The 21,403-nt window shown below is 52.1% G+C and overlaps 9 protein-coding genes across 9 annotated transcripts; 6 read left to right on the top strand and 3 right to left on the bottom strand.

The window, feature by feature from the left end:
• Positions 1-659: 659 nt before the first annotated feature.
• Positions 660-3,350, top strand: BDW47DRAFT_116950 (putative chitin synthase activator (Chs3); the record flags this gene model as incomplete). Its single annotated transcript, XM_024815007.1, has 3 exons — positions 660-999; positions 1,055-3,151; positions 3,217-3,350. 3 exons carry the CDS (start codon positions 660-662, stop codon positions 3,348-3,350), a joined length of 2,571 nt encoding a protein of 856 aa, XP_024673069.1.
• A 579-nt stretch (positions 3,351-3,929) lies between these two features.
• Positions 3,930-4,878, top strand: BDW47DRAFT_104186 (uncharacterized protein). Its single transcript, XM_024812272.1, has 2 exons — positions 3,930-4,680; positions 4,746-4,878. The coding sequence occupies exon 1, from the start codon at positions 4,032-4,034 to the stop codon at positions 4,473-4,475; it is 444 nt and encodes a 147-aa protein (XP_024673068.1). The 5' UTR covers positions 3,930-4,031; the 3' UTR covers positions 4,476-4,680; positions 4,746-4,878.
• BDW47DRAFT_116948 (DODA-type extradiol aromatic ring-opening family dioxygenase) lies at positions 4,517-5,420 on the top strand (the record flags this gene model as incomplete). The annotated part of the gene is made up of 3 exons (XM_024815006.1): positions 4,517-4,680; positions 4,746-4,906; positions 4,957-5,420. The coding sequence occupies 3 exons, from the start codon at positions 4,517-4,519 to the stop codon at positions 5,418-5,420; spliced, it is 789 nt and encodes a 262-aa protein (XP_024673067.1).
• A 54-nt stretch (positions 5,421-5,474) lies between these two features.
• BDW47DRAFT_104184 (L51/S25/CI-B8 domain-containing protein) lies at positions 5,475-6,135 on the bottom strand. The gene is made up of 4 exons (XM_024812271.1): positions 5,938-6,135; positions 5,768-5,874; positions 5,678-5,710; positions 5,475-5,621 (listed from the first exon to the last, which is right to left on the bottom strand). Exons 1-4 carry the CDS (start codon positions 6,021-6,023, stop codon positions 5,563-5,565), a joined length of 285 nt encoding a protein of 94 aa, XP_024673066.1. The 5' UTR covers positions 6,024-6,135; the 3' UTR covers positions 5,475-5,562.
• A 253-nt stretch (positions 6,136-6,388) lies between these two features.
• Positions 6,389-7,385, top strand: BDW47DRAFT_104183 (mitochondrial pyruvate carrier family protein). The gene is made up of 4 exons (XM_024812270.1): positions 6,389-6,732; positions 6,795-6,810; positions 6,933-7,069; positions 7,122-7,385. Exons 1-4 carry the CDS (start codon positions 6,542-6,544, stop codon positions 7,306-7,308), a joined length of 531 nt encoding a protein of 176 aa, XP_024673065.1. The 5' UTR covers positions 6,389-6,541; the 3' UTR covers positions 7,309-7,385.
• A 1,794-nt stretch (positions 7,386-9,179) lies between these two features.
• On the top strand, positions 9,180-10,248 carry BDW47DRAFT_104181 (CVNH domain-containing protein). Its single transcript, XM_024812269.1, has 3 exons — positions 9,180-9,632; positions 9,701-9,882; positions 9,959-10,248. Exons 1-3 carry the CDS (start codon positions 9,491-9,493, stop codon positions 9,965-9,967), a joined length of 333 nt encoding a protein of 110 aa, XP_024673064.1. The 5' UTR covers positions 9,180-9,490; the 3' UTR covers positions 9,968-10,248.
• Positions 10,249-10,552: 304 nt separating this feature from the next.
• Positions 10,553-11,391, bottom strand: BDW47DRAFT_104178 (uncharacterized protein). Its single transcript, XM_024812268.1, has one exon. It carries the CDS (start codon positions 11,082-11,084, stop codon positions 10,581-10,583), a length of 504 nt encoding a protein of 167 aa, XP_024673063.1. The 5' UTR covers positions 11,085-11,391; the 3' UTR covers positions 10,553-10,580.
• Positions 11,392-12,571: 1,180 nt separating this feature from the next.
• On the top strand, positions 12,572-16,546 carry BDW47DRAFT_104177 (sensor histidine kinase/response regulator). The gene is made up of 5 exons (XM_024812267.1): positions 12,572-12,767; positions 12,842-15,616; positions 15,672-15,951; positions 16,003-16,117; positions 16,192-16,546. The coding sequence occupies exons 1-5, from the start codon at positions 12,682-12,684 to the stop codon at positions 16,401-16,403; spliced, it is 3,468 nt and encodes a 1,155-aa protein (XP_024673062.1). The 5' UTR covers positions 12,572-12,681; the 3' UTR covers positions 16,404-16,546.
• Positions 16,547-18,206: 1,660 nt separating this feature from the next.
• BDW47DRAFT_116945 (glycoside hydrolase family 75 protein) lies at positions 18,207-19,367 on the bottom strand (the record flags this gene model as incomplete). The annotated part of the gene is made up of 2 exons (XM_024815005.1): positions 18,207-18,354; positions 18,616-19,367. 2 exons carry the CDS (start codon positions 19,365-19,367, stop codon positions 18,207-18,209), a joined length of 900 nt encoding a protein of 299 aa, XP_024673061.1.
• Between the last annotated feature and the right edge of the window lie 2,036 nt (positions 19,368-21,403).

Raw genomic sequence — 21,403 nt, 5'->3', positions numbered from 1 at the left:
CCTCTCTCCCCTCTCTTTACTACCTTCACTGTTATCGTCATTTTGATTCTTTCTTGTATCCTTATTTTTTTACCCTTTAATTTCAATATCTTTTGGTTTAGATATCCTAGCCATACACTCTTTAGCTGGGAAGCTTTGTCTTCCTTTCTGTCGTTATCTCCTTCAGGCCGACTGTTTGTCCTCCCCTTTTCAGATTCCCCTTCAGGCCATACGAAAAGCCCAATCCTCACATCTGTCGCTTGGGAGTCCTGTTTTGTGGCGCTTGGGCCGCCGACCGCGCTCGGGTGCTCCAGGTCATTTGCGCTGACTGTGTCGTCTTCTTACTACAGGCGCGACAGGTACTGGGCGCATAAACTTGGAGGAAGTGGTCGCGCACTCTTTATGCGCTTGCTGAAGGTTCCCTACGACTATCGCTCGTTAGCAACCTGGAATACTAGTAAGCGACGTGTCTCGGCCGATTTCGACCCTGTTCGTGGACTAATGTCCAGTTCCTTAAATCAACAGTGACCCCGACCTGTGACTTGTCGCCGATAAACACTTAGACCGCTTTGGATTTTACTTTGGAATAGGGGGGATCTTGTGACGGAGCCTTCTTATTGACCGACGACCCTAGTCACGTTTGACGCCTAATCCCGGGATTTGCCGCCTTTGGGGCTGCCATGGCGTACCCGCAACAGCGTGCGCCTCCCACGAGGCAATTCGGCCCTCGTCCTCCGCGCGCGGGTTATCCACCCCCGCAGCCAGATGCGTACGCCGACTACGGTTATAACAATGGGTACGGAGAAGGAGGCTACTATGATGAGGCGGGGCACGAATACCCTCCGGAGTCATACACGCCGAGGTCTCATGGGCCTCCACGAGGAGGTCCGCCACGACCCCCTCGTGGAGGTTACCCCCCCATGGACCCACCACGTGATAGAGGATATGCTCATGGTGGGCGACCTCCGCCGGGCCATGACCCTCGTCGCAGACCACCTCCAAGAGATCGGATGAAGCCTCGTGAGTGCGACCGTTTCGCAAATTGCCCTTCCTAACGGTATTGACGTGTGATTAGCTGGTCGTTCGCCCGCCGACAGGATGCCGCAGGACAATCCGTTCCCGATGTTTCCTCCTCGGGACCCCCGGGACCCCCGCGGACCTCCGGGGCCTCCCGGGCCTCCCGGACCTCCTGGACCGAGAGGGATCGAACGGGGCATGGCCGCCATGGACATCAATGGAAGGATGCCAGATCGGCCCGGGACCGCCGGCGGAAGAAGGCCGGATATGCCGCGACCGGCGAGGTCAGGGTCTAGCAGCAGGGGAAACTATCCTCCGCCTGGCCCGTCCAGGTCCGCCAGTGCTGGACGCCCGCCTGGTCCCTACGCGGATCCGTATGGCGCACCGCCGGTGCCGGGCATGAACCGCAGTGCAACCATGCCCGTGGGCGCTGGGGGTCCGGGCGGCTCGCAGTATCCTGGGCAATCCAAGTATGAGGATACCGGCTACGGTGGCGGGGACCATAACGATACGGAGGATTTGCTGGACAGCTACTACAACAGCGCCCCAGATGAGCCGGACATGCCAAATTTCGATGCACATAAGGGTAGTGCCATCGACGAGAGCCTGCCAGGTCTGGAAACGCCGTCACAGAGGAAACCAGCGGCGGCGAACCAGTATGCTGCGTTCCAGCCACAGCCGGGACAAATGCACCACACCCAGTCGCAGCCGGACTTGAGTCGGGGCGACAAATCAGGAAACCAGATCGCCCATGCAGGATTTCAATTTGACCTCCCGGAACCGCAGTCGGCCCCTGCAGGGTATCAGGACGGGTTCGATTTCCACCAGGACCCTTATAATCAACAAGCCAACGGACAGTACGGGCCACCGCCGGGCAGTCGCGGGACCCCAGTGCAAGGATATCCTGGCAATGCTCCCCCGCGGCCATATCGGGCCAACCAGACGGGGTTCATCACGGAGAACGCTCAGGTCAAGGAACCGGATGCTATGGATCCTGATCAGAACCCAGATGCGCTGCCGCACCATCCTGCGCCCTTCCGCCCGGGCCACGACCAGGGGAGCAAGCCGGCGCCGGTGCGCCAGTACAGCAACGCCGCCCCCCAGGCAGCCCCCGCGCAGATCCAACCCGCTCAGCGACCAGTCCCTAAGCCCGTTACCCATGAAGAAATCCAGCGGCTGCAGCAACAGACGAAGGGCAAATCCGCCGACCCCAAGCTCCAGCTGGAGCTTGCGAAAAAACTGGTCGAAGCGTCGACTGTCCTCGTGGACAGTGCGCACCTGGACACGAAAGGCAAGGCCAAGGCTCGGGAGAAATATACGAATGAGGCGTACAAGATCGTCAAGAAGTTAGTCTCGAACGGGAACACCGAGGCGCAATTCTTCATGGCCGACTGCTATGGTCAGGGCCAGCTTGGTCTTCAGGTCGACAACAAGGAAGCGTACAATCTGTATCACTCCGCCGCCAAGGCCGGGCATGCGCAGGCCGCGTATCGCGTGGCAGTCTGCTGCGAGATCGGCCAGGAAGAGGGCGGCGGAACCAAGCGCGATGCTGCCAAGGCGGTGCAGTGGTACAAGCGTTCGGCATCCCTGGGAGATCCCCCGGCCATGTATAAGATGGGCATGGTCCTGTTCAAGGGACTGCTGGGTCAGACGAAGAACCCCAAGGAGGGCATCTCCTGGTTGAAGCGTGCGGCGGAGCGCGCCGACGTGGAGAATCCCCACGCATTGCACGAGCTCGCCCTCATGTACTCCAATGCCGGCCCCAACGATGTCATCATCCGGGACGAAGCATACGCCAACCAACTGTTCCACCAAGCAGGAGAGTTGGGGTACAAGTTCTCCCAGTTCCGTCTGGGCGCAGCCTACGAGTATGGTCTGATGGGTTGTCCCGTGGATCCTCGACAGAGTATCATCTGGTACACGCACGCCGCCGCTCAAGGCGAGCACCAGAGCGAGTTGGCCCTGAGTGGATGGTACCTCACCGGCGCGGACGGCATCCTCCAACAGACGGACACAGAAGCGTACCTGTGGGCGCGCAAGGCCGCCATGGCGGGTCTACCCAAAGCCGAGCACGCGATGGGTTATTTCACGGAAGTCGGTATCGGCGTCGCTGCCAATCTAGACGATGCCAAACGATGGTATTGGCGGGCAGCTGGTATGTCCTCATTTCCCTCCTCCACTGATCCTCCCATAATTTCACAATATTGACTGTCATTTTAGCCCAAGGATTCCCCAAAGCTCGCGAACGCCTGGAGGAGCTCAAGAAGGGCGGAGCGCGGATGCAAAAGACGCGGCTGTCTCGATCGGCAGTCAATCAGCAGAAGCAGAACGACGGCGATTGTGTCGTAATGTAGTTGAGTGTAGTTATTATGATATGAAATCTTTCTTTTCTCTTCCTTTCTTTTTTTGCCTTTTCTACTTGTCTTTCTTGTCATGATCCGTTTATGAAGGTGGGTGGGTGCTAGCTGAGCAGTATGATACCTTACCCTCCGAACTGGGACTGGTGTATTGGCGCATGTTAAGTCATTGAATATTAGTGGTTAGATTGCTAGCACCTCTGGTTACCATGACTAACTGGCGTGAGGATATGTAGGTGTTTAGATATATAAAGCCATGTTCGGGTGGATAAATGGTACAATCTACCCTAGACTATAGTGAACGAGCTATTGACATGGTGCCAGCGTACAAATACTATCCAGTCTCAATAGCATATTGTCTTCTGAACATCATTGATATTAGCACCATGTTGGTATAAACCAAGACACCCGATCACATCTCTGCCTAAGGCAGCAGCACAGTTGTGGCCTGAGGGCGGAAATGGCGCCGCCCTCCTGACCAATCCGGGCCGATCGGATCACCGATTGGCCTGCCGAAACAAAGAAACGAGGTTGATTTGTGATGATTACCCTACTATAGATCTGGAACTTTCTTACTGTTGGCATATATATACCGTGATACCTTTGTAATATCGCTACAGTCAGTCCGTCATTATCATTTTGACAGATACAAGGCACTCCTACAGCTATATATAGCCCATGTCTTCCAGTGGCACTCCCGCCTCCACCGAAGAAGCACAACCCAAACGTCCCTCCACAGTCATCCTACTCTCGCTATTTACTGTCGTAATCGCCGTGCTCGCCGCCACATTTCTACCTGACTCCGACCCAGCCGCCAATCTGTTCCGCTTGAAACGTCTGTTCGCGCCGGCTGCGAGTGCGGGGCGGTCTTCCTCTTCTTTGGCTACTGCTGCTACGACAACGACTACTACTTCTTCATCCGATAGTACCTCGCCGGTGACGAACGGCAAGATGGGTCGAACGCCGGTTTATTTTTTGAGTCATGGGGGGGTGAGTTCTCGCTTTTCTTGCTTAGTCGTATTTCTTGTGGACTTGTTACTCTCATTCGCTTTCGCTGGTATGTGTAGTGTACATATATGTATACGTACATGTATGCAACTATGTAGCACGTGCGGCGGATGACACTATAATATGTCCATAACTAACAACAAAAGCCCAACGTCATGTACGACCAGGAACACCCCGCGTACTCAAAACTAGCAGCCATCGGGCGGGAGATCACGACCAAGGTGAAGCCGCGCGCGGTGGTGGTGTTTTCTGCCCATTGGCAGGCGGGGAGGGATACGATTCAGGTGAATACGGCTGAGATGACGGATTTGATTTATGAGTATGTTTTCTTTCTTTGATTCTCTCCACTTCCAAGGAGTTTGTCACGTGATACTGACGGAATAGTTTCTACGGCTTCCCGTCTCATTACTACAAGGAGACGTTCCCTAATGTGGGCAGCCAGGAAGTATCCAGTAAAGTACTGGGGTTGCTGAACAAGGCCGGGATCAAGGCCGAGGGGGTGAAGCGGGGGTTGGACCACGGGGTGTGGGCGAGCTTCAAGTGCGGTATGTTGTATTGATGACGCTCGCGGTAGACCTGTATGCTGACGGATAAGCGTTCGAACCCGAGTCGAACCCGCTCAACGTGCCCATCGTGCAGGTGTCGCTGTTCGGTACAGAGGACCCAGTGCAGCACTACCGACTCGGCGAGGCGGTGTCATCCCTCCGCGACGATAATATCCTGATCATCGTATCCGGCATGGCGGTGCACAATCTGCGCGATATGATGCGCGCGTTCGGCAGTCCCAAGCCCATGCCGTACACGACTAGCTTCGACGAGGCGCTAAAAGACGCAGCCACAAAGCCGCCGGCGGAGCGAGAGCAGGCCATGGCGCAGCTGCTGAAGCGCGGCGATGCCCGCCAGGCGCATCCGTCTTTCGAGCACTTGCTTCCGATTCATATCGGGGCGGGGGCCGCGGGCGAGGACCTGGGTCGGAGACTGTGGACGTATAAGGATGGGAGTATGAGCTGGGCGCAGTATCGGTTTGGCGATGTGGCGGGTGGGAGTAGCTCGCTGTGAGTGAGTGTGGAACTATATAGCGCTTGATATGATTGCCTGTGGGGGGATATATGATGCCGGCAGTAAGATTTTTCTTCTCCATTCATCTATAGATACAGGGGTGGACAACGGTGCATGAACATGAAACAATCTAGGTAGAGCGCTATGAAGACGCCTTCACAAGCTGGGTGACTTTCTCTTCGATCTGCTGGTCCGTCAGGCCTATAAAAGTTGGGTCAGTAGGTGTTCGTTGAAATTAGAAAGGACGGGAGCCCTACCGAGCAACGCCTCCTGCTTCTCCTGTCCAAGCGCTACAAATGAACTCGCGTTAGCTTTATATCATAATCGACAAGCCAACACTGGCATACCGTATCTGGCATACACCCTGGGCAGGGTGCCACCGGCCTCTCGCATGAGGATCGGGGTGTGCGGGTTGTGCTTCTTCATGGTCGGGTAGGCGCGGTTCAGGAACGAGCTAGACAGACGATATAATCAGAGACGCATTCAGGCGACATATAAAAGCCATAGCAAGACTCACCGAACACCGGTGCTCTGCTCAGAGGTCTGGCAGAAAAGGAAGCGCAGCTCCTTCAAGCCCTTGGCGAATGCGTATTTGGAGGACATTATAGCGGGAGGTCAACTGAGAAGATGCGAAACCGGCGAAAGAGAAGACAACGCGTAGGACTGCCCCGGGTGAGCAATTGGGGTATCTGGAGACAATGGGGGGTAATGAGGCCGACGAGGGGAGAAGCACAGCAGGCCGACGATGAGGTCTGAGAATAGACCAATTGGGGCAAGCGGGATTGTCACGCTGAGTCAGCCACACATTGTCACAAACAGTGCAAACATATCACAATGCAAACTACACAAACAGGCCGACACCGGTCGGAGTTCGCCATGTTGGGGAGTTTCGTTGAGATTTGAACGTCAGGAACGATATTTATCAGTTGCGATTGCGATTTCAGGTTCGTGGCCTACTCCCTCCTTACGTTATAAGTGCGGTTGGGCGACTTGCTCAACTTGACCATTCTCACCGAGCCTACCGCCAGAGAGCTCACTCTTGGCAGATTTCGTTTCCCGCTCTCTTTCCGCCGCTCTTCTCCCTCTTCCTACACACCGTCCCTGGCTGGAGATATTACACCATGTCGTCGTCCCGTCTTGGTTTCCGATTCTTCCAGAACAGCCGTGCGGCTTTCCGCAATGGCGCTGGTCCCTTCCGTCGGCCTGGTGCCCAGGGATTCCGCTTCCAGAGCAGCGACGCTGCGTCCGAGCAACAGAGCACTTTTCGGCGCATGTGGGACAGCCCCATTGGCATCAAGACGGTTCATTTCTGGTATGGCCTTGTCAAATGTTTCCCCATTAAGGCGATCGCTAATTATCGTTTGACGTGTGTAGGGCCCCTGTCATGAAGGTACGTTCGACCCGACGATGTGCATCGATCGTCACGCGACCGTCAAACATCGCAACGCGCTCTCCTCGCGCCGTCCTCTCACTCTCCATACTCGAGTCCATATACTGATATACCCGTCACAGTGGGCGCTGGTCATCGCCGGTATCTCCGACTTCAGCCGTCCCGCTGAGAAGCTCTCCCTCACGCAGAACGGCGCCCTGATGGCCACCGGCGCCATCTGGACCCGCTGGTGCATGATCATCACCCCGCGCAACTACCTGTACGTTTGATCCATCGCTATCATACTGGGGGTATATAACTAACGCATACAGTCTCGCCGCCGTCAACTTCTTCCTCGGCTGCGTCGGCGCCGTCCAGGTCAGCCGCATCTTCAGCTACCGCCGTAGCTTGGAGGGGTCCTCCAAGGAGGCCCTGAAGGAGATGGAGCACGAGATGGTCGAGCCGGCCAAGACCGCTGCTCACAAGGTGGAGGCCGCTATTGAGAAGAAGTCCTCGTGATTTGTCTTGGGGCGGTGTATTTATCGTGTCTATACATAGAATCTTGGTAGGGTTTTGCTCAATGGTATAAATTTCCTCAATAAAGAGTCTATCGCGGGAATGGAGTCGTGAAAGGTAGCACTACGTGCAGCGAGCCTCGCTATGGGTTATCTGCAAAGGGGCTTGATAATACTCAAGTTGGACTATAACTCATCACACCATCTCTACCTAGTCACTAGAAAGGCAAGTGTAGTAACGAACCGCGTCTACGGCCATTTGGCTCCATGACCCAAGGCCGGGCAATCGACAAGGAACCCCGCATGCATCCCTATGCAGGAACAGTTCAACCACCTCGTTCTGTACTACACCTATGCCCGACCTTCGCAAGGAGGCCAACACTGGAAGATACTACAAGGCTGGGCCCGCGCGCAGGCATGCTCCACGATAGTAGAGTTTGGCTGATCATAATGATACAGAGGATCAGTGGCTGTACGCACTGGCGCCTTGAAAGCAGAACTCTGTTGAGTAGATATACATACGCAATAGTAGGTGGTACGAGTTGGAGAATGAAGGTATATAGATAAGAGGGAGATTATACAGACGCGAGAATGATCGTAGACTTGGATATTGGTTTTCTCTTATCCAGAAGGGTCGGACTGAGTCTGGGTATGCGCTTTTCCAATCATGTTTCATAATATATGCAATACGATGCTCTATATCCTGGCATTCAGGTGATCTTCTACCAGCGACTGTGGATCAGACACGAGATGGTAGGTTATGGTCAAGTGTCAGTGACTCACAAAGTTGGTTACAAGTGATTGAAACAGTTCAGCTAGCTGGGTTTCTATGCTACTTTGCTGCAATTTGTGGATGCTGTCTTTTGACCTACATGGATCGATGAAAGTACCTGATCCGCACTATATTAGTCCTCGAAGGCATAAGGAGACTGGCACTGCGTTGTTGAATATTGAATTCCAGTGATAGATACCAGGCGGTTCAGTAGGTGTCACTGGGCCGACTGCAGCCGATACTTGATATGAAGGGTGTAAAATATGGAATAGGTAGTATCTACTACGCTCTGCTGAGGATAAGACGCGTATTTAATTCAATATATGATGACTTGTATCCAATAGAATATGCCCCAGAGGTTGTCATTTCTATATATGAACCTGTATCAGGAAGACAACCAGCAGATTGACACTCGTATCAATGTGACCCAGCCCACAGCCTTCACAAGGATGACACAGAAAGGCAATATCCTTGAGCATGTACACAGTGATTGATACAAGTCAAGAGCGACAGGAACCAGACCATCAAGCGTTGACTGATTTAGGGATCTGCTAAGATATCCTCCCGTCTTACCCCCTGTCGGACGAGGATTCAAAAGGATTAGGAACTGCCCTGGTACACTATATGTGCGCCGATCTCCCGTCGTCTTGTCGATCGTGTCGCTAGTTTAGACGAATCTAATATCCTGCTGCGTTACAGCTAAAATGACTCCATTGCGGCACACAATACCTATAAATAAAACGTCTGTCGTTGGATATCAATCGTTTACACAGCAGTTCTAAAAGGGAATCAATATGATATAGGCTTCTGCCTGGCAAAGTGGAATCAATGGGAATGTGGCGATAAAGATCGCTTGAGGTGTAGATGATGATTGTCACTTATCAAGATTGTAGGCTGAGCCTTGCTACGAAGCTCCGCAGTCGTGCTTCCTAATTGTGACACCACATGGGCCCTACCCCACTGGTTACGACGCCTGCATATGACCTATAATGCGAACCTTTAAGAAACGGAATAAGCTCACGCGAAAGATGGGCAGAAGCCAAACTTCCTGCCCAACAATCAAACGATACAATCATGAATAGGGCGATAATCCAACCATCCAATTATTCTCGACAAAGCCATGTACCGGGAAAACACATTGGTTGAAGTCTACGCCGTGGTGTCTCCCAACACCAACAAAACTGCTGCCTGAAACAGACAGACCCACTCACCCCTAATCGGTGAGCCCACCGCGAGGTCAGCATGCGCGGTATGTGCAACGAAGGCCATCCAAGCCACAATGCTGCGATGTGGACTGTACAAGCGGTAAGCAGTGATCCGTATATATAAAGACCAAGACCAGTCTACATCCGTCGAGCTCTTTCCCACCACATAATCCCAATCCATAGCAAGAAAAAAAAAGATCGAAAGGAAAATGTCCTTCCACCTCTCCAGTCACGACATCCACATCCGCGAGGAAAACGGGTCAACCATGCTCCTTGCCCAAGTCCGCGACCACACGGGCAGGCTCTGCTCTCGGAAGATCCGGCTAGACGACCACATTGGCAATTCAGATGGTGAGCAACACTTCTTCGCTCCCTAGTCTGATATACTGCGAACTTGCCCATCTAATAATGCCCCATAGGATACTTCGTCTGGGATGGAGCCAACTTCACCCGTTCAGCGAGGAACATCGGGCTGGAGGCATCAGATAAGGGCCCGAAGCTGACGGCTGATCTGGAGATGCACGGGGGTGGGACGAGGGGTCGTCAGGGCCTGTTTTTGGCGGATAAGATTGCGAATGTGGATGGACATTTGAGGTTCTTGGTATGGTTCTCCTTTCTGGGATGTTGGCATGGGGGTTTAGTGTTTGAATTGATGCTGACTTTTGTTACTATTCTAGGGAGCTTGAGTGGGATATTAGGAAGTGGAGCGTCGGAAGAAGTAGTACTGGAGGATGTGTATAATTGTTGTTTGAACGAGATACATTGTTTATATTATCTTTTGCAGCCAGTCCTTATCCGACTTTATAGTATCTCGGAGGGGCCAATGATGTAAAAAGAGTAGTGGAACCAGTAGCGATCGCTGAGATGAAAGAAGAGTGAAACTGGCGAGGCTGATAGAGTCTATAGAAAAGGAAATGGAAGGTGGTAAGAAGGGCAATTCTGAACTAGCAGCTTTGCGATCAGGTGAGAGTGGCCGATTGACTGATTGCATTCACCACCATGTTCCATCATGATACCCATTCTTCGCTTGATGTACATATGCAAATATACTTGACGTGGATATCTTGAAATCTTAAAATGCAGTCAAGCATATATGCATCCTGCCACCAAGCTATTATCTGGATCTGGCCACATATTATGAGCCTTATAAGTGCTCTACTAGTGGACAGTTTATCAAAAAATGTAATAGACAGGAACAGGACATTGTCTAATCACGCCCAGGCTCATATGCGCCATTAAATGATGAGGTGATATCAAAGGTATGGAATAGGCTTAACGTTGAGAACCACTCAACACTGTTCAAGATAAGTCCAGATCTATGATGGCCCGCAATGGGTGAGTAAGGAAAACAAAGTCCAGCCCCCGGAAATCAACCGTTAATGCTGTTAGACTTCTGGGGATGCCCCGGACAGAGACACCTGCCCACCAGGCAGCGAGAGGAAACCTCGGTAGGCCGTGCCCGAAATGTTGAAATCTCGACCACGGCCACTGGGAAATCGTCCCAACCCCATTGGCACTGTTGTTCAAGAACCACCTGATCGTGTCCATCAAACTCGGCCGCAAGTATTTTACCTGGTTGGCTGTTGGTGGGGACAGCCGCCGGCTTGGTGAGGAGCTTTCCCCGCACCGAGGTTCGTACCGGCGGAATCGACGGACCTGGTAATCGCGAGAACGGTAAAGACAGGAAAGTCTATGGGAGAAATTTAGGTTCCAGACTGACCCGTGGGTAAAATACAATGCGAATATGAAGACTAAAACCTTGTGTATTCCGCAGACGGACGGACGGAGAAACATGACACGCATTGGCGACGAAAGGATTGGTTGGTCATGGAAAAGGGCAATCGGAATTCTTGATTATCCACTGGGTGCGATGGAGAGAGCCGTATATCTGGGATTTGAGATGTACGCTCTACCTTGTTCGGGCAAAGCCAAGGAACCCTAACTGCAGATATGGACGAACACTGGGAAGAGGAGAGTGGGGACGGGTCTGGATAACGATTCCGCCAGCTGCCTCGTGGAAGAGATGTCCTTACTTCTGGTGGGTGGGACAGCCTGACACCTACCTGGGTGTGAGTAGTTCCTCGATCTTTTCCAACATGCAGGACTAGGGCTTGACATGAGAGAACTGTGGAGACAGACAAGGGTGTCGAGAGACATTAGGTTCATCTACCCTGGATATCGACGTGAGGATTGTTGTAACATGGCCTGATCAACACCAGAGTCAGCTCAACCCGACACACTGACCAGCCACGACTAATAGGGTGGGTCTGCCTCGGCCGGTTCCAAGCTTGGATGAAGCTTTATCGACAGACTGTCGCCACACTGACCCACAATACCAAAACCACCGTGGGGCGATCGGTCCAGCGAAAGTAAACCAGGTCAAGTCCAGAAAACAGGGAAATATGTTCCAGGCCTTGGAATGAATCACGACATGGGACGATACTATACACGAACATTTACACTTACCCAATTAGGTTAAGAAGCTGGACGACTGGAGCTATAATACCCGGTTTCACCAATAGAGTTACTAGAGAGCACTAGGGTCATCCACTATCACGACTCGATTTGATATCACCCTTCCTTGTGGCCCACTGGCCAGTGTCTTGTCTATCCCCTTCAGCTGTGGTCAAATTGAACGATTTGACAAACGAATAACCTTATTCAAGCGAAAGTCAACCAGATACACACAATACTCACTATCTTGTAACTAAACCAAGGGCTATTACATAATCCCCCAAAAAGTATACACGTGACCAGCCGTGGGGAAAACGATTCCGATCCAATCTGAGGCTTCATCGCGCGCTCTCCATCCATGATTCATCTCTCTCGGGCTTCCCCGTTTGGAGGCGGTGCTGTTTCTGGTCGGGACTAACATCGCATTAGTATGGACGATCCTGCAACCTCGTCTTAAAAAACAACTATGCCCATCTCAGTGGGAAGAGAATGGGAGGAATACGAGTCCACGACCGGTTTGCCCCCAGGGCAAGCTAATCTTCATCCTCGATTCCCACCAATCTGGTGCAGACGATGACCGGGAGTAGGCCTATCTTGGCAGAAAGGACCCACGGAACACGGTCCAGAGAATTTGGCACGGATGGCTGACCCAGAGTTTCAAAAGCCGTCAATGACCATCATACCGTTGCGTGGACCCGCTTTTTAGGTCTCGGGGTCTAGATCCTTTCCCCCAGACGGTGGTCGGTCGGTCGGAGGAGGCCCTTATTTCAGCCCAATCTTGTCGGCTCCAACTCCCCGGTTGGCGCTGTGGTCCTACTTAATTCAGCCCGGTGATCGCCGCATCCCTGTTACTCCACTGCGTTCTACTTCTACAGGTCAGACCGAGCGCTCGCACAGAAACTGGTTTTGGATGGTGCGCATTCCTGAGATACAATAGAACCCGGCGATGGTGTTATTGGACTCAGCAGATTTTCATGATCATTATACTCATTCATTTTCAATTGAGCAGCCGCCGTCCCCAGAGCTGCCGTGGTATGTGTCGATAACAACATCTTCCTCGTGAAGTCAAGGGTGATGGGACACTCGCTAACGCTCGTCGTGCGTAGGATATATCGTACTTCCTCCGTGACCAGGACTCATGGCCTGCAGAGTCACGGTCTATCTTCTGTCCCCCCGATGCAACGACGGCAGTCCTCGTTGACTACGCCCATGGCTGCAGATCCGGTCTTGGCTTCTCTCGCTCAGTTGGGTCTCTATCGCGTCGGTTGTAGCAACGGGTTTGTCGCCCTCAACGAAGGCCAGCAAAGCCGCATCGTTGTCGGTGTAACGCCACATTCGAGACATGGACATCATGATTCCACGGGCCTGGGAGTCAAGACGTTCGGTCTGGGGTTGAAAGGCGATGATCCTGTCAATACTTCCAATCTCGCGGTCGACGTCTCGCGTCGTATTGTGCATGACATTGCCCGTGAAGACGGTCTGAGGAGCCATCCCTTCGTGCGACAACACCCGAAAATTCGATTCTACGCCGAAGTCCCTCTGTACAACCCTGATGGGGATATTCTCGGGACGTACTGCGTCGGCGACCAGCGCCCTCGTTCGGTGTTTGGAGCGCATGAAATTCAAGAGCTACGCGATGTTTCTGTATCTATTGCAGTCCACCTGGAGGGCGTCTGGGCCAGACATAATCACAGCCGATCGGACCGCTGGTTGAATGCGTTGCTTTGCTTAAGCGACGGGAGGCCGGATGGCGAATCGCTACGGGCTACTAGCAAACGGAATAGCGTCGTGGATAGAACCTCTCGGGGATCCTCGGAAGTGCCGGAACTTCGACGACTATCTGTATCGACCAAGTCGACGCGCGATCTGTCGCCCAAATCAATAAAGGGCCAGCAGACGGACGATGGACCCATCGATGTCCCAGAATCTCCATTCTTCAAAGATTTTTCTCCGGAGCCTATGGTTCCACCGCCGAAAGAGGAACACCAGGAGCACGTCAGGCGATGTTCTGATGAACTCAATAACCGCATTTCGGTGTCCGAGGGCGGCGGTTCTTCCCACCAAGCCTCCCTACTATTCTCCAAAGCTAGCACCTTGCTTCGCGAGAGTCTGGAGCTTGACGGAGTTATCTTTTTCGATGCCGCGCGAAGCAACTCGCGGTCTAGCTCGTCCGCCAGCGCTAGCGATTGGGACAAAGACTTTGACCCGGCCCAAACCTCTGGGTCCAAGTTTCAGCCTCGGTGGTCCAAGAAATCATGCGAGCCCTTGGGTTACGCTCTGTCAGGGACACCTGTCGAGAGCCGCATTGCAATGTCTCGAATCTCGGTCTCTGAGGGTCTCCTTCACGACCTGTTTACTGCTTATCCCCAAGGAAAGATATTCTATCCTCTGTCATTGAATACAGGCACGCGGAGACAAAGCGAACAGAAAGAGCTTATCCATCACACGACCGCTGCTCGCGTCGCCCACGAGCTGCCCGAAGCTGCGTCGGCCATATTCTTTCCACTCTGGAATTGGGACACATCACGGTGGCTGGCGGGCACTCTCCTTTGGACAAGGGAAGGTAATCGGTTACTCGGACCGGAAGATCTCGCATTCTTGAGGGCTTTTGGAAGCACCCTAGCTGCTGAATTCTCGCGCATGGACTGGAAATCAACCGAAAAGTCGAAATCGGATTTACTCGCCTCGGTCAGCCATGAACTGCGCTCCCCCCTACACGGCATGCTTGCTAGCGCAGAGCTCCTTCAGACGACCAACCTGGAACCGGCACAAAGAGATATGGTTACCATGGTGGAAACGTGCGGCCTCACCCTCTTGGATACGATGAATTACCTTCTGGACGTCACGAAAATCAACAACCTCACCCGCGTTCATAAAAACGACGACGGGCTTGACGAGGTACACTTCGATCGCCTGGCTTCTGAATTCGCGCTGGATACTCTGGTTGAAGAGGTGACCGAGTCACTGTATGCTGGGCATCGGTCGCTCATGAACGCATCTAAGGTTGCTGGCCGGTATCTCACCGATGGTAATGGAGTGGGAGGAGAATCTGCCAACGATAAGCAACAGAAAATTTCTGATAGTCTCTCCGTCATTCTCCGGATTGATGACTTGGATTCCTGGACCATCAAGTCGGTATCCGGCGGGTGGCGTAGGCTTGTTATGAATCTTCTGGGGAATGCCTTCAAGTTCACCCGATCAGGGTTCATTGAGGTCCACTTGTCCAAGGATGTGCAAAGGACGGTAGACGGCAAGACTGTGTTCGCACGCTTGTCTGTTACCGACACAGGATGCGGGATATCACCCGAGTTTCTGGAACACAATCTGTTCAAGCCTTTTATCCAGGAGAGCTTCTTGACTGAAGGGGTTGGACTGGGCCTCAGCATTGTGGAAAAGCTCATCACTTATCTGGGTGGAACTATTCATGTCAAGAGCGACGTTGGAGTGGGAACACGCATGGAGGTGTGCATTCCCTTGGAGTTTGCGTCTCAGCCTTCCGTCCCCCAAGTCATCACGCAGGGAGCTGGCCCTGGTGCGCGGACGGTGACACGGGTGTGTTTGGTCGGATTGAGTCCCGTCGTGGACTTCAAGAGTGCCCCGGACGGTGTTCTGACTCCTGAAGCTAAACGCAAACTTTCTATTCGAGCTGCTCTGAGCAATGTCCTCCTCAGCCGACCGGGATGGGCGCTGTCGTACGCTGACACCCTCCGAGAAGCCTCCGGCGATGTCGCCGTGGTTGAAGAAACCACCCTGAAGAAGATTGCCGGCAATGGCCCGATGCATGCCAACTTCAGGACCATCATTGTTCTCGGGGACCAGGGAGTCTCACTCCCAGAAGAATTCACCATTGAAAACGCACAGGTTATCTATTTGGCCCAACCGTACGTTTTCCCAACCGGGACACCCAGCTTTGAGTTTTCCACTAACGAACCCCAGACTCGTCCCACGGCGAATGATGGAAGCACTGAATAGAATTCGCGAGGAGTCCCAGCAAGACCCGGGCTTCGCGGCGCTGAGTCCGGTGTTTGGACCCTTCCCGGGGACAGCAACTCGCGGGCGCAGTCTGTCGGAGGCATTTGCGTTAGCCAAAGGCACCGAATCCCCGCCTGTGACGCGGGAAAACATGGCCGAATATACGCCGCCGCCTCCGCAGCACGAACCGCCGGAAAGAGAGCTGCGTGTTTTGATAGTCGACGACAACGAAATCAATATTAAGGTGGGTGTAACTCATAACCTTGCCTCTCTGGCGGTACTAACAGCCCCCCAGCTCTTAGCCACTTTCATGCGCAAAATCGGCTGTAGTTATGAAACAGCGACCAACGGGCTCGAAGCATGGGAGAAATACAAAACCTCCTCCGGCGGTTTCGACTTCGTATTAATGGGTGCGTCCCCTCTCCTCCAATTTCCCTTTAAACGAACAATCCCACCAAAAGCAAAACACTGACAACTACGACAGACATCTCAATGCCAATAATGGACGGCATAGTCTCCTCTAGCAAAATCCGCGAATACGAAGAACAGCACGGCCTCGCCCGGACAGCCATCATGGCAGTGACAGGCGTAGCGTCCAGCACAATGCAGCAGCAGGCGTTCGCAGCGGGGATCGACGATTACCTCGTGAAACCGCTTTCTCTTCACGACTTGAAACGAATTATGAATATTGCATGATTGTTGATATTATCATTCTGGATTGGGTGTGTATCTATGGTATGGTGTTTTTTGTATAGGGGGTGGTGGTGCATTCTAGGGGGTTGTATATAAGCTTTTTTGGGTGAGGGTATATAATTCCAATAGTTTAATATAGATATTATCATTATATGAGACATACAGACAAGTCTGGGTGTTTCAGTAGCAATCCGTAGATCTGACGCCGTCAATTGTAGCGTCACATGCGAGGCATGGATAGAGACGGGATTTGAAGGAATGATTGCCGCATCGGAAAAAGCTATACTCTAACAACTAGAGAGGAAACTGCGCAATTATGAGACGTGAAAAATCGGGCAACACTAGCTGCCTTGCAGAGGTCTTTTCCTACAAAAATTAATGTTATGACTATTCACTTCGCAACTCCTTCCACAGCTCGATGAAACATCAAATATCATCAACGTTTTGACTGTTTTTATGACTCCTCCCACAAAAAGAAGCCTGTTTGTTCACTTCTCTGTACTTATTCTATCAAAGGGGGTTACTTCCTGTCTCGTTTCCAGGAAATTTTTCTAGAAGAAACATGTTCTCGCCCCAAGGCACTAACAACTACTCCCTCGGCTAGTAGCTACCACCACCACCTAATACGAAAGTCAGATGACATTTCCAACCCTAGGTACTATCTACATACCCAGTAAATCTCACGTCCAAGCACAGGACTCCACCATCTTTCTTTCCATCCTATCAGAGTATATATTCTCTCCTCCTGGGCTCTGGGCTGCCATCGCTATCCTAGAAAGGTACCGAGATGCCAGGCATTTTTCCCCACACTCATCCCCAAAGTATATGTTGCTTCACTCGTTTCCCTCGTCAGGAAAGCTAGTTACGTGGCCACCTAGCTTGATTTTGTACGCCCTCAGACTTATACGGACATATTCCCGAATAATCTAGTTGGAGAGTACGCTATGGGCAGGGGGTAAATCTCGAGATGACCATAAGTAAATCCCGATGGCCGAGGTGACCGTTTAAGACACGAGGGAAGTTAATATACCCTAGGAAAAATGGGACTAGTGACCTAGGCTAGAACAGAACAGAGAAGACCAGGAAGCATTTATTTATTTAAAAAATGTATACTGCTAACGGAAGAATCCGCTTGACCTTACATATACATAGAATAGTAAAACGCGCTTCTATACGACTATAATCGAGCCGGAAAAACCTACTTATCGCGTAGACGTATAACGTGTTATGTTGGCGTGACTCAAAGAAAGAGGGTTCTTACATCGGCACGAGAGAAAGAAACAAAATGTGGGTCAGGACCGCGGGATCTCCTTCCCAGTGGACGGAGGAAGCTAGACTGGCAAAGGATGGAGGCAAGCGAATCAGGGACTGATATCCACAGTGCTAGTTCCTGGGCTAGGTGGAACATTTTGGGGCCGTTTTCACTTTGTAAGTTTGGCGCCGGACTTAATGAGCAGGCAAGGTGGCTGTGCTGTGGGGGATGGACTTGTGAGGGATTAGAGGAATGGGGGAGATTGTATGATATTGTTCAAGGTAAAATTATGGTACTGAAAGCTGTGATGACTCGGAAAAATGACTGGGTTGCTTATGTCTAATTGATCCCATTATCCGGGCTCGTGTTAAAGTAACTGCAAACATATCATTTTCATATCAAAGGAGTGACAATTCTGCGTAAAAAAACGGACTCAAACTTGCAAACATGATCGTATCCAGATAAGTACATTAGGGCCTGAAGAAAAATCGACAGGGTAAACTGAAAGAAACCGATTGATCCTGATATTTTCATCGAATCTCTCGCGCAGGTGCTTAAGCACGGCGTTGGGAAGCTTTCTGCCGTCTTGCGAGCTTTTCAGCTCTGGCACCTGATCGCTTGCTTTTGTTCGCGCTGCACACTTTGTTGCCGCTTCCAGAGCCACTGCTGAAGTCACCGTTGGAGTTGTTGCTAGAGCCGCTGCTGGAGCTGTTGTTGGAGCTGTTGCTGGAGCTGTTATTAGAGTTGTTGCTGGAGCCGCCGCTGGAGCTGTTGTTAGAGCTGTTGTTGGAGCTGTTGTTGGAGCTGTTGTTGGAGCTGTTGTTGGAGCTGTTGTTGGAGCTGTTGTTGGAGCTGTTGTTGGAGCTGTTGTTGGAGTTGTTGCTAGAGTTGTTGCTAGAGTTGTTGCTAGAGTTATCGCTGGAGCTGTTGTTGGAGCCGCCGCTGGAGCCCAGCAGCTTCGACAAAAGCGTATCACCCAGATCCTGGAGGCTCTGCTCGAATTCCTCGTAGCTCTTAGCATCCCACGCGGCATTCTTACCGGGCACAGCCTCCTCCCCGGAGAACGCGATATAAAGCACATCCTGCTCACTGTACCCAGAGTCGGCGCTGTACTTCTCGCCAAAGCACATGTCGGCCATGGCGAGACTAGCCTCGCCAACCAGCGGGTCGCCGTCATCACCGTTCGTGTCGCCCCAGACGCCATACACCAGACGGTCGTTGCAGACGACGGCAACCACGCTCAAGGGCTCAATCCCTTCCTTCTCGGGTAGGAAAGTCGCCTTGCCGTCCTTTCGCTCATTGCCGAGTACCACGTAGGGGTGAATGTAGGTGTCCAGGTCGGGAATGCCCATCTTCTGGACCTCTTCCTTGTACCGAGTTTCGTACTGAGTGTCATCGTCGCCACCGCAACGGTCTTTTGCGTCCTTTTCTTGTCCGTCACAGTCGATGTCCATGTTTGCGAATTTGTTGCCGGGGCCCTTGAGGTAGAAGCCCTTGTTTTCCATGAACTTGTTGCAGTAGCCGAAGCTTGGGTCTTTCTTGTCGTCATCGTAGAAGCCTCCTCCGAGGAGGTTCTCGCCCTTACAGTCGCCTGCACTCTGAACCTTGTTGTAGAACTCCTTGAGATTCGGGGGAACTTCGCGGGCGGCGAGGGTGAAGGGAGCGAACAGCAAGCCCGCGAGGGGCAAAGCTGCCGTGTTCTGGTTGAATTTCATCGTGGACTTGATTGCGGTTTTTGTCCAAAGCCCTGAGAGAATGATGTAAAAAAAAGACAAGCGTCCATGGTTGGACTCGTCGCTTTATGTCGAAGTCCGCAGCCTCCTAATGCTTTGTATTCGGGAAAGAAGTGAAACCCACGGGGTTACATATTGGGGGCCGAACGTCGATCCAAATCCTTCGGTGTGTCGCATGCCCACTGTTTGAGATGTGTCCCTTGGAACGGACTTTATACAACATGACCGGCCCGGTGTGGTGTCCCCACACAACCCTCGCAGGATCGAGGCCAAACACAGTGAGTTTTCTCCGACCAGCCCGTCAAAGTATGAGACATTCCGCCCGACAGGTGTTTTACATCTGCCGCCGCCTTGAATAATACTCAATTAAGGGAAGGAAAATAGAGTGTGGTGATGAGCATTCGATATTCCGGGCCGGTTGAAGACATGTGCTCGCAGGGCTTGCCGATCTGCCCCTAACAGGGTTGTGGTCTGAAGAAAACGCGAATGGTGTTCAGTCGATGGGGGCCAGACGCCCTGCCTCACGCAACAAGATCCTGTCAAACTCAGTTACAGTCTAGCCAAATGTAGGCCCATATTCGTCATTAAATTCCTCTGGATGTCGGAGCTTCATCAAGGGATCGACCCGGCGATAAGCCAGGCTGGTCGAGAGGATTGGCGGGGCACCCCGCGTAAATCTCCCCTGAATGTGGGCTCTAGGTCATTACTGGCATCCTTTCGACGCGCCAGGTCGCCCCGATTGAAGGGGGGCTATCGGTCGACAAGCTGTGTTAGGCTTGTAGCCAGCGCCTGCCATCCTATCGGGCCAATGATTCTTGTCTTAGATGGGGGTTTTTCCAGTCGGTGACCCTCTCTTGTGTTTCATTTAATGTTAGCCGCCGACGTAGTCGCATATATATCAGGAAGGATGGGATGGTGTCAGAAAGAGTTATAGGCCGCGAACAAGGACTATTCCAGGGGTTATCGTGCAATCGACACTAACCCGAGGCGCGGACAATGCGAAGCCGCGGGCGAGCGCGATTCTACAAGCGCCCTCCCATATTAAACCAATCCTTCCAATATAAACATCCAAACCGATAAGTACCGTTCAATTTCTATGGTCCGACGTTTGAATCTAGTGAACGGTGTCCACGTCCACTGTCCAGGCGATGGCTCGCACGGTGCAGCCATGCGCCCCGAGGCTGATCCATCGCTTTCGTCGCATAGTCGATAACAGAATATTTCTGTGAGTTGATTGCGTAGAAACCCTGTATATGATTGCCTAGTTGTCGTGTCCCAGGTCAGAAGGGAATCCTTCAAAGAGCAAATGATAGCCGGACCCAGGGTTTTCTATGACAGAATTAGTCGAGTTGACTGCATCGGTATTCCTCCGGGAGAAATGAATTTCGTATATTGTAGTTGGACAAGAATACCCACGACGAGGGTGATGAGGGAAAAGTTTGACAGGGTCAAAGAGTACAGATGTGCGACATGCCCAAGATGTAATCACAAATGTCACCTGATTGATTATGCGCTTTTATGCCGCTCCCGCAAAGGAGTATGAGCTGTATGAGTCCAGCTCGAATGTCAGAACCCTTTTACGATAAGTTGAAGTTACGATACCCATCTATGATTGAGATGATTGTGATGTGTTATTTTCTATTGCCATGGATAGCGAAAGATCTACAAACAACAAAATATGCGACCGCACTAGTCAGGTTGGGGAACTCACTACACATTTTGATCATGTGAGAAGCCTGAAGCCCTAAAGCCGAAGGTCTCCGTTTCTTCTCTCGCTGATCAATTGCGGCTGGAAACAAATGGGTTATCCCTTCGCCTCTGCTAGTAATATTTAAGATACTGTGGGGTAGCTGAGATACGATCGCGGTTATGTGGGTCGTTCTCTGGTAGGCAACTCTTTCCCTTTAGCTTCTATCGCGGATCAATGAGCCAGCGAGTCAGCCGCGATTTTACGCCGACTAAGAGCGAACAGGAGACAGTCCACTATGGACAAGATCGGCACCATATCGAGCAATGGA

This window comes from Aspergillus candidus (assembly GCF_002847045.1).
Source record: "Aspergillus candidus strain CBS 102.13 unplaced genomic scaffold BDW47scaffold_16, whole genome shotgun sequence".
In the NCBI taxonomy this organism is placed as follows: Eukaryota; Fungi; Ascomycota; class Eurotiomycetes; order Eurotiales; family Aspergillaceae; genus Aspergillus; species Aspergillus candidus.
The sequence above is the reverse complement of the archived record's forward strand: the minus strand, read 5'-3'. Positions and strand labels throughout refer to the sequence as shown.

Bases quoted from the DNA above. Each gene is read 5' to 3' on its own strand.
- BDW47DRAFT_104186 (XM_024812272.1), top strand. From the start codon at position 4,032: ATGTCTTCCAGTGGCACTCCCGCCTCCACCGAAGAAGCACAACCCAAA.
- BDW47DRAFT_104184 (XM_024812271.1), bottom strand. From the start codon at position 6,023: ATGTCCTCCAAATACGCATTCGCCAAGGGCTTGAAGGAGCTGCGCTTC. The intron at 5,875-5,937 runs GTGAGTCTTGCT...TCGTCTGTCTAG, and splicing joins GAGCAGAGCACCGGTGTTCG to CTCGTTCCTGAACCGCGCCT. The intron at 5,711-5,767 runs GTATGCCAGTGT...GTTCATTTGTAG, and splicing joins CAGGGTGTATGCCAGATACG to CGCTTGGACAGGAGAAGCAG.
- BDW47DRAFT_104183 (XM_024812270.1), top strand. From the start codon at position 6,542: ATGTCGTCGTCCCGTCTTGGTTTCCGATTCTTCCAGAACAGCCGTGCG. The intron at 7,070-7,121 runs GTACGTTTGATC...TAACGCATACAG, and splicing joins ATCACCCCGCGCAACTACCT to TCTCGCCGCCGTCAACTTCT.
- BDW47DRAFT_104181 (XM_024812269.1), top strand. From the start codon at position 9,491: ATGTCCTTCCACCTCTCCAGTCACGACATCCACATCCGCGAGGAAAAC. The intron at 9,633-9,700 runs GTGAGCAACACT...AATGCCCCATAG, and splicing joins CCACATTGGCAATTCAGATG to GATACTTCGTCTGGGATGGA.
- BDW47DRAFT_104178 (XM_024812268.1), bottom strand. From the start codon at position 11,084: ATGCGTGTCATGTTTCTCCGTCCGTCCGTCTGCGGAATACACAAGGTT.
- BDW47DRAFT_104177 (XM_024812267.1), top strand. From the start codon at position 12,682: ATGGTGTTATTGGACTCAGCAGATTTTCATGATCATTATACTCATTCA. The intron at 12,768-12,841 runs GTATGTGTCGAT...CGTCGTGCGTAG, and splicing joins CCGTCCCCAGAGCTGCCGTG to GATATATCGTACTTCCTCCG. The intron at 16,118-16,191 runs GTGCGTCCCCTC...CAACTACGACAG, and splicing joins TTTCGACTTCGTATTAATGG to ACATCTCAATGCCAATAATG.